At 49.3% G+C, this 10,081-nt stretch overlaps 1 protein-coding gene across 2 annotated transcripts in view; it reads right to left on the bottom strand.

The window, feature by feature from the left end:
- Positions 1-451: 451 nt before the first annotated feature.
- LOC142558625 (solute carrier family 35 member G1-like) overlaps positions 452-10,081 on the bottom strand; it is a 64,088-nt gene continuing 54,458 nt past the window's right edge. For both annotated transcript variants that reach the window (XM_075670799.1, XM_075670800.1), the window contains one exon: positions 452-1,609. In XM_075670799.1, coding sequence (XP_075526914.1) covers positions 760-1,609 — 850 coding nt within the window. In that variant the 3' untranslated portion in view covers positions 452-759. The remainder of the gene's footprint in view (positions 1,610-10,081) is intronic.

The following is a 10,081-nucleotide window of genomic DNA, read 5'->3' as shown; positions in this document are numbered from 1 at the left end:
GCGAGTACCTAGTAGAATAAGCGATAGGTGAGGCACATTAGGATAATCATGTTTTTACGTGTTGATGCCATTGTATTGCAAAAAAGAAAATCACGTGACGTGTTCGTGTTTTAAATACATGTAGCACATTCAGACGGGCAAGTATAGGAGTGAGTGAGGTGTAGCCTACGTGTGTCTGTTTTTTACGCTTCACTTGCAGTCTGAAGTATCGAAGCTGCTCGGCTTCTTTACAGGGTCAGAGGTAGCTCTCACCAAGAGGCTCTCACCGAGCTGGAGCAGTTTACGTGAACGAAACGCTGTTTAATGCAGATTTCTTTAAAAATAATTGAATTGCGCGCATAACGAAACAACTAGGAGCACTCAAGAAGCTTCCTGTCTTCATAGCCCCTATCATCCTTTAAGGCGCACAGCTCCTACTTTGACGCTTTTCATTATTGTACCCACTGATTCTTCTTGGCGATTGTTTATGTAACTTTGGGCACGCTTGCTCCATGCTGCGGAGAACGTCATGTAACATATCTACCGCAATCATCAATGCACCATTATGAAGTGGCGGTGGCTGCCGCTTCATTATTCCGATTAATCATTGACTGTACCTCGGCGATTCCAACAGTATCCCTATGACGTCAGCATCGCGTGGAACAACGATATTGCTACGCTCATAAAATATGTTTATTTGTAATGCCAAGCAAGATTTGTAAACTGCAACGGGCAAGCACGTTGGCATCAGCGGCGGACATTAGAGCTGCTTCGGAGATTTTACAAGAGTAGCCACGCCATCCTTGCCCGCATGTCCGAATTCTCGGGAAGGGCAAGAATACATTTTCGCAAGCCCGTGATGAGTAGGCAAGTGCTGACAAGGACGGCACCAGACACAGTATAGTGATCAGGCGTCTCACCGAAGAACGCCACCTGCCAAGCAAACACGAATATTATATCAGCGGCTGATCGAACCATTGACACGGGCCCAGCCTGTTCGAGCTGTAGGGCACGGGTCAGAAGTAGCTGCCCACCGAAGCTGAAAGCACCCAGAGCAACGAGCAGGCCGCTGTCGAAGGCCGTGCGCGGAAGCACCAACGATGTGGTAAGCAGAGCGATGGCACCTGTCTCCAGAATAGCGACCCAGGCGAAGTTGAACATTATTACCGAGTGGTGGATGTCTCGGAGCCTGCGCACCACAATGTAGACGCTTGCGCCAAACACTGCCGAAGAGAGAGCAGCCATCACCCCGCGGGTCTGCAGGACACCTGCTTCCGATACTCCACCGAAGAGTAATGGTAACTTTGTGATCAGCGCAAGACCAACCAGGGTGACAAGCACAGCAACTACGTGAAAGAGACCGCACGGTTCCTTGAGGAAGATCCTTCCTAGCGCGGACACGAACACGGGTACGCTGAAGATGATGACAGACGCATCGGCGATGGGCATGTGGTGGATGGCGTAGAAGCGCAGGAACAGGCTTGTGGCTCCCAGAAGACCTCGCAAGACGAGCAGCGCCCGCAAGCCTTCTGTCCCGAGTGGATGCATGCGACTGATCATCACCAGGGGCGTGGTGAACATCAGGATTCCCAGGAAGCGCACCACTGCAAGCTCTGCCGCTGGGATGTAGCTGCAATGTCGTATTAGGCTACATCAACAGTACAAAAACGCAATGGACATACTGCGCATTAGAATAAGCACGAAAGTGTTACAAATTAGGAGTGCGGAAATAGAACAAGACTGTATGAAGAATTCTGTCAGCAAAACCCAACTTCAAACTAAAGAAAACGCAGCTGTTTGATAAAGATAAAGCAAACATTGATATTCTCCTATATCCAAACGTTTAGTCAGGATCAAGGTCAACATCTACAAGCAAACCCGTAACTTGAGATGTCACGCACTGATAGAAGACACACTGAGCGTAGCCTTGGTTCTGTGAGTCCAGGTAGCATAAAATGAAGCATTTGCAATTCTACAATAATCAAAGGGCCTACAGTTGACGTAGTTAAACTGTCTCTCGCAGAATATGTTTATTTGATTTAAATTATAGATTTCTTGCGACTTCCAACAGCCTTGTGTCCTTGTCAACATTTCTTTGGCATATGCATCACATTTTTTTCACATTGGGACGAAGGTACTGTCAAAGAAAAACATTTGTGAAATGATTATTAGCGCAGCGCATAAGAAAAACGGCATGCCAAAGTTGACCATGAATACTACCTCTACAACACTACACAAGTATCTAAAGAAGCGCTCATGTTATGTCAGAGAAAAGGATCCTTGTTGAGAAACATATAATCATTCATTTCCTGCAGTCGTGGCACTGAGCAAAGCAAATGAAAATCTAGATAATGTGTGCGCATACACTGAGTTTTGCGAGATTCTATGCGAAAGCGCAATGACGTGAACAGAGTGGTAAATGTCGAGATCACCACGCTCAACTTGATGTTTCAATATCATCTAACGAGAAAGCCGTCTTTCACGCATGGTCACCTGATCCAAGTCTTCCACTATCAGCTCTTAACTATAAAACCAGGATAGGTTCGTGTACCTAACGTGAAAAACGCGTACAAACTTAAGCTGTACTTTTCCAACTAAGTTGCTTTACGAAAGTGACATACAGTTCAAAATAACTAATGCAAACTGCAGCCGTGAACGAACCAGCCACTTATAAAAGTCGCGGTTACACATATGTATGATTTTTTTTGTTAACCTTGAAGCTCATCCCGAAACCCAATGACTTAACTTCACTATCTCAAGCTTCCTAGTGAACGACATCAGTGTTTTTTTTTTCATTCTCAAATTACGAATGTTGAGTAAAGCATTCCTCAATGAAGCTGATGTCACGTACCAATTGGCACTCATTCGAGCTTACCACTGTGCGATGCAGTTTGAGATGCTCGGCAAATAGTAAGAGTTCAGAATGCTCTCTACAGAATGGCTATCATTAGAGAACGCTGAGAAGAGCAGTGGGGCAGTGTAGAACACTGTGGCACTCAAGAAGAAGGCACCAAGGTGTCAGAAGAGCCAAGCAAGAGATTTACCAGATCCTGCCGGTTGGTAGGTAGCTAGCCAAATACAAAACAATGCCGACATAACTAAATCTCACTTAATTTCGAGAACAGCATGTGGCGATAAACGTCATGAAGTGCTTCGTTCATGTGGTAACGCACTGTGCCAATGTCACCATGCTTTAATACTACTAGTGGGCTATAGGCAAGAAAAGCGTACAAATTTGTTTTTACTGCTGTTGGTCTCTGAAAGTCATGTTGCGCGGGCGAGAACCTTTGCTTTAACGGCCCCTGAAACGGTTTGGACAAACTTTGTAGACACGTACGGTGCAGTTGAAGTTAATCATTCGCACCCCAATTACTGTGAAGCGTCTCATATTAAGAAAGCTACAGACGATTACAAGTTACCCTCCTCCATAGTCAGGCATTTTCTCCCCAACACATTCGCCGAGTGATTGGGGCTAAGCTCCGCTTTTACTTGCTCTGCGTCATGATGGCCCGTCGTGTCGTCTATTTTCGAATGTTAGGAGCGAGCTCGTGAAGCCTCTACAAGATCTCCACCAGCTGCTTAGCAGTCAACCCATGCGAGAGCCATCGAAGCAGCGTGCGTTGCCAGCATTCTGTCGCAGCGCCGAACTAGTCTAATATACCAATGGCCACTGGTGAGCTGGGATTTTCAACGGATGGGTGGCGGCATAAACAGAAGCTGATAATGGAGCTTTAGCCTTGACGGACGTGAGCGGCATTATTGGTCAGCACGGTCCAGCCACCTGGTGGCGCACAGCTTAACCAGCCGAACAGACAGCTAAGATTGCTCTAAGTGTAAAGCATTTGAAACATTTACAAAAAAAACGTGTTAACCATTACGCTCCAGCGAAAAATTTACACCGGCAGCAAAGAAAAATGCAGACCATGCAAACCATTCACGTTTGGGCTTCTGCTCATCCCCTGAAACGGCACGGTCAAACGGACAGGCCCAGTCCCCTTTCGCTTATGTTTACCCGAATACCGGACTCGCGAAACGTAATTGTGCTACCAATCCTCCGGTGTAAAGTGACGGCCGCAAATGAGCAAATCCTGGCGCCGATGGAATAGCGGCAGTGCAATGCGACGCAGCCACTCCGTTCGTCTGCTGCCTTGCAGAGGGGCACGATGTCGCAGCTTGACATATGCCAGTCGCTACGTTTGTGGCCCACAATGCAACAGATGCCTATCATGGTGCTCGCGAAAAGACTAAGATGGACACTGACCGCACAGCTCTCGTCAAAATGCAGCACGTTGTAACACAAGCAGACGGCGCTTTCTGTGTGCCTTAAGTGCTTAAGGGTAGCGAGAAATTATTCCTGTGCGTATTATTTCTGTTAATTTCCTTTATTTAGAGTGGAGCTGTGTACCTCTACCTTCCAAGTAAATTTTCGTGTCGTTTGTGTAGTAAGCAAAAAGCTCTCCATACTTGGGCTCATACCAGAGATAGTGCAATGCGGTGCCAACTAGCGGCGGAGGTGAAGCAGGCGTTAAGCACTCCCCGGAACTGGGCTGATTCTGAAGTTAGTGCAATGCGGTGCCGACTGGCGGCGGAGGTGAAGCAGGCGTTAAGCACTTCCCGTAACTGGGCTGATTCTGAAGTGAGTGCAATGCGGTGCCAACTGGCGGCGGAGGTGAAGCAGGCGTTAAGCACTCCCCGTGACTGGGCTGATTCAGAAGTTAGTCCAATGCGGTGCCGACTGGCGGCGGAGATGAAGCAGGCGTTACGCACTCCCCGTAACTGGGCTGATTCTGAAGTTAGTGCAATGCGGTGCCGACTGGCGGCGGAGGTGAAGCAGGCGCTAAGCACTCCCCGTAACTGGGCTGATACTGAAGTTAGTGCAATGCGGCGCCGACTGGCGTCGGAGGTGCAGCAGGCGTTAAGCACTCCCCGTAACTGGGCTGATTCTGAAGTTAGTGCAATGCGGTGCCGACTGGCGGCGGAGGTGAAGCAGGCGTTAAGCACTTCCCGTAACTGGGCTGATTCTGAAGTTAGTGCAATGCAGTGCCAACTGGTGGCGGAGGTGAAGCAGGCGTTAAGCACTCCCCGTAACTGGGTGATTCTGAAGTTAGTGCAATGCGGTGCCAACTGGAGGCGGAGGTGAAGCAGGCGTTAAGCACTCCCCGTAACTGGGCTGATTCTGAAGTTAGTGCAATGCGGTGCCGACTGGCGGCGGAGGTGAAGCAGGCGCTAAGCACTCCCAGTAACTGGGCTCATACTGAAGTTAGTGCAATGCGGTGCCGACTGGCGGCGGAGGTGCAGCAAGCGTTAAGCACTCCCCGTAACTGGGCTGATTCTGAAGTTAGTGCAATGCGGTGCCGACTGGCGGCGGAGGTGAAGCAGGCGTTAAGCACTTCCCGTAACTGGGCTGATTCTGAAGTTAGTGCAATGCAGTGCCAACTGGCGGCGGAGGTGAAGCAGGCGTTAAGCACTCCCCGTAACTGGGCTGATACTGAAGTTAGTGCAATGCGGCGCCGACTGGCGGCGGAGGTGCAGCAGGCGTTAAGCACTCCCCGTAACTGGGCTGATTCTGAAGTTAGTGCAATGCGGTGCCGACTGGCGGCGGAGGTGAAGCAGGCGTTAAGCACTCCCCGTAACTGGGCTGATTCTGAAGTTAGTGCAATGCGGTTCCAACTGGCGGCGGAGGTGAAGCAGGCGTTAAGCACTCCCCGTAACTGGGCTGATTCTGAAGTTAGTGCAATGCGGTGCCGACTGGCGGCGGAGGTGCAGCAAGCGTTAAGCACTCCCCGTAACTGGGCTGATTCTGAAGTTAGTGCAATGCGGTGCCGACTGGCGGCGGAGGTGAAGCAGGCGTTAAGCACTCCCCGTAACTGGGCTGATTCTGAAGTTAGTGCAATGCGGTGCCAACTGGCGGCGGAGGTGAAGCAGGCGTTAAGCACTCCCCGTAACTGGGCTGATTCTGAAGTTAGTGCAATGCGGTGCCGACTGGCGGCGGAGGTGAAGCAGGCGCTAAGCACTCCCAGTAACTGGGCTGATACTGAAGTTAGTGCAATGCGGTGCCGACTGGCGGCGGAGGTGCAGCAAGCGTTAAGCACTCCCCGTAACTGGGCTGATTCTGAAGTTAGTGAAATGCGGTGCCGACTGGCGGCGGAGGGGAAGCAGGCGTTAAGCACTCCCCGTAACTGGGCTGATTCTGAAGTTAGTGCAATGCGGTGCCGACTGGCGGCGAAGGTGAAGCAGGCGCTAAGCACTCCCAGTAACTGGGCTGATACTGAAGTTAGTGCAATGCGGTGCCGACTGGCGGCGGAGGTGCAGCAAGCGTTAAGCACTTCCCGTAACTGGGCTGATTCTGAAGTTAGTGAAATGCGGTGCCGACTGGCGGCGGAGGGGAAGCAGGCGTTAAGCACTCCCCGTAACTGGGCTGATTCTGAAGTTAGTGCAATGCGGTGCCGACTGGCGGCGGAGATGCAGCAAGCGTTAAGCACTCCCCGTAACTGGGCTGATTCTGAAGTTAGTGCAATGCGGTGCCAACTGGCGGCGGAGGTGAAGCAGGCGCTAAGCACTCCCCGTAACTGCGCTGATACTGAAGTTAGTGCAATGCGGCGCCGACTGGCGGCGGAGGCGCAGCAGGCGTTAAGCACTCCCCGTAACTGGGCTGATTCTGAAGTTAGTGCAATGCGGTGCCGACTGGCGGCGGAGGTGAAGCAGGCGTTAAGCACTCCCCGTAACTGGGCTGATTCTGAAGTTAGTGCAATGCGGTGCCAACTGGCGGCGGAGGTGAAGCAGGCGTTAAGCACTCCCCGCAACTGGGTGATTCTGAAGTTAGTGTAATGCGGTGCCAACTGGCGGCGGAGGTGAAGCAGGCGTTAAGCACTCCCCGTAACTGGGCTGATTCTGAAGTTAGTGCTATGCGGTGCCGACTGGCGGCGGAGGTGAAGCAGGCGTTAAGCACTCCCCGTAACTGGGCTGATCCTGAAGTTAGTGCAATGCGGTGCGAACTGGCGGCGGAGGTGAAGCAGGCGTTAAACACTCCCCGTAATTGGGCTGATCCTGAAGTTAGTGCAATGCGGTGGCGACTTGCGGCGGAGGGGAAGCAGGCGTTAAGCACTCCCCATACGTGGGTTGATGCCTAAGATAGTTGAGTTCCCGGCCTACCCGGAGCGCAGGTGAAGCAGGAGTGAGGCACTCCCCATACGTGGGCCGATACCGAAGACAGTGCAATGCCGGGCCGGCCCGCGCCGGAGGTGAAGTAGGCGTTAAGTATTCCCAACGCGTGGGCCGGTCCCGAAGATTGTGTAATACCGGCCCGACCCACCGCGGACGGAGTTGAAGCAAGCGTTAAGCACTCGCCATACGTGGGCCGATCCCGACGATTGTGCAATGCCTGGGCGACTCGGGGCAGAGGTGGAGCAGGCGTTAAGCACTCCCCATACGTGAGCAAATCCCGAATATGGTGTAATGCAGGACCGACCGCGGGCGGAGGTGCACTTCGCCATTAAGGGACCCGCATACAGCGTCGAATTAGCCTTGACTGGAGGAGAGAACGGAAGAAACTGGTACATAAGAAGCCGATCAATGAGTTAGCGATAAGAGCGAAAATAGAGGAATTCTGGATGACGCTACAGAACAGGTATTCGGCTTGAACACAGGAAGAGGACCTTAGTGTTGAAGCAATGAACAGCATTCTTATGGGCATCATTTAGGAGTCTGCAATAGAAGTCAGTAGCAACTCCGTTAGACAGGATACCAGTAAGCTATCGCAGGAGACGAAAGATCTGATCAAGAAACGCCAATGTATGAAAGCTTGTAACACTATAGCTAGAATAGAACTGGCAGAACTTTCCAAGTTAATCAACAAGCGTTAGACAGCTGACATAAGGAAGTATAGTATGGATAGAATTGAACATGCTCTGAGGAACGGAGGAAGCCTAGAAGCAGTGAACAAGAAACTAGTAATAGGCACGAATCAGATGTATGCGTTAAGAGTTAAAGCCGGCAATATCATTATTATTGTGGATGAAATCGTTTATCTGGCTGAGGAGTTCTATAGAGATTTATACAGTACCAGTGGCTACCACTATGATAATGGAAGAGAGAATAGTCTAGAGGAATTTGAAATCCCACAAGTAACGCCGGAAGAAGTAAAGAAGGCCTTGGGAGCTATGCAAAGGGGGAAGGCAGCTGGGGCGGATCAGGTAACAGCAGATTTGTTGAAGGATGGTGGGCAGATTGTTCTAGAGAAACTGGCCACGCTGTATACGCAATGCCTCATGATTTCGAGCGTACCGGAATTTTGTAAAACACTAATATAATCCTAATGCATCAGTAACGGGACGCCACAGATTCGAAAACTTATAGACCAATCAGCTTACTGTCCGCTGCCTACAAAGTAGTGACTAAGGTAATTGCAAATAGAATCGTGAACACCTTAGACTTCTGTCAACCAAAGAACGAGGCAGGCTTCCGTAAAGGCTACTCAACATTAGACCATAATCACACTATCAATCAGGTGATAGAGAAATGTGCAGAATATAACCAACCCTTATATATAGCTTTCATTGATTACGAGAAAGCGTTTGATTCAGTCGAAATCTCAGCAGTCGTGGAGGCATTGCGGAATCAGGGTGTACACGAGCCGTATGTAAAAATACTGAAAGATATCTATAGCGACTCCACAGCCACCGTAGTTCTACATAAAGAAATAAACAAAATCGCAGTAAAGAAAGGCGTCAGGCAGGGAGATACGATCTCTCCAATGCTATCCTCAGCGTGTTTACAGGAGCTATTCAGAGACCTGGATTGGGAACAATTTGGGATAAGAGTTAACGGAGAATACCTTAGTAACTTGCGATTCGCTGATGATATTGCCTTGCTTAATAACTCAGGGGACCAACTGCAATGCATGCTCACTGACCTGGAGAGGCAAAGCCGAAGGGTGGGTCTAAAAAATATTTTGCAGAATACTAATGTAATGTTTAACAGTCTCGGAAGAGGACAGGAGTTTACGATAGGTAGCGAGGCACTGGAAGTGGTAAGGAAATACATCTACTTAGGACAGGTAGTGACTGCGGATCCGGATCATGAGACTGAAATAATCAGAAGAATAAGAATGGGCTGGGGTACGTTTGGCAGGCATTCTCAGATCATGAACAGCAGGTTGCCATTATCCCTCCAGAGAAAAGCATGTAACCGCTGTGTCTTACCAGTACTCACGTACGGGGCAGAAACTTAGAGGTTTACGAAAAGGGTTCTACTTAAATTGAGGACGACGCATCGAGCTATGGAAAGAAGAATGATGGGTGTAACTTTAAGGGATAAGAAAAGAGTAGATTGGTTGAGGGAATAAATCCGGGTAAATGACATCTTAGTTGAAATCAAGAAAAAGGAATGGTTATGGGCAGGATATGTAATGAGGAGGGAAGATAACCGATTTTCATTAAGGGTTACGGACTGGATTCCAAGGGAAAGGAAGCGTAGCAGGGGTCGGCAGAAAGTTAGGTGGGTGGATGAGATTAAGAAGTTTGCAGTGACAACATGGCCACAATTAGTACAAGACCGGGGTAGTTGGAGAAGTGTGGGAGAGGCCTTTGCCCTGCAGTGGGCGTTAGCAGGCTGGTGGTGATGATACAGCTTTGCTCGTCATCCTTCCTCACAGAGTAGACGGGCACTGAGTTTTTATAGGAACACCTTAACTAACATTCCAACTATTACGAACAACATTTGTTCTCCTTAAAGTTTGAAAAATAGTCGATTGCGCACCCTGGGAAGCTAATTGATTAGATCGTCGTATTAGCGTCATTAGGGCAAATTAAGTCAAATTGTTAGGTGCGGCTGAAAATTCAACCGAGCGTAATGTTGCGATCTGCAGTGATGTACATTTTTAAAACCTTATAGTAAATTAGACGCTTTACGCGGAGCACTTAGACACGCCTATTAGTGACCAAAAATACCTACTCTAATTACTCAGTACGCTTGTGCGAAATCGTCAAAATCGTTTCAGGGTCCCTTTAAAGTAAACATTTAAAGAGAGCCTGAAATTTAGACGATTGTAAATAGCAATTTTAACATCTTTCGGGAAACCACAAGGAAGGAACATAGGAGAAAA

The sequence above is a fragment of the Dermacentor variabilis genome, chromosome 9 (genome assembly GCF_050947875.1).
Source record: "Dermacentor variabilis isolate Ectoservices chromosome 9, ASM5094787v1, whole genome shotgun sequence".
Lineage (NCBI taxonomy): Eukaryota > Metazoa > Arthropoda > Arachnida > Ixodida > Ixodidae > Dermacentor > Dermacentor variabilis.
The sequence above is the reverse complement of the archived record's forward strand: the minus strand, read 5'-3'. Positions and strand labels throughout refer to the sequence as shown.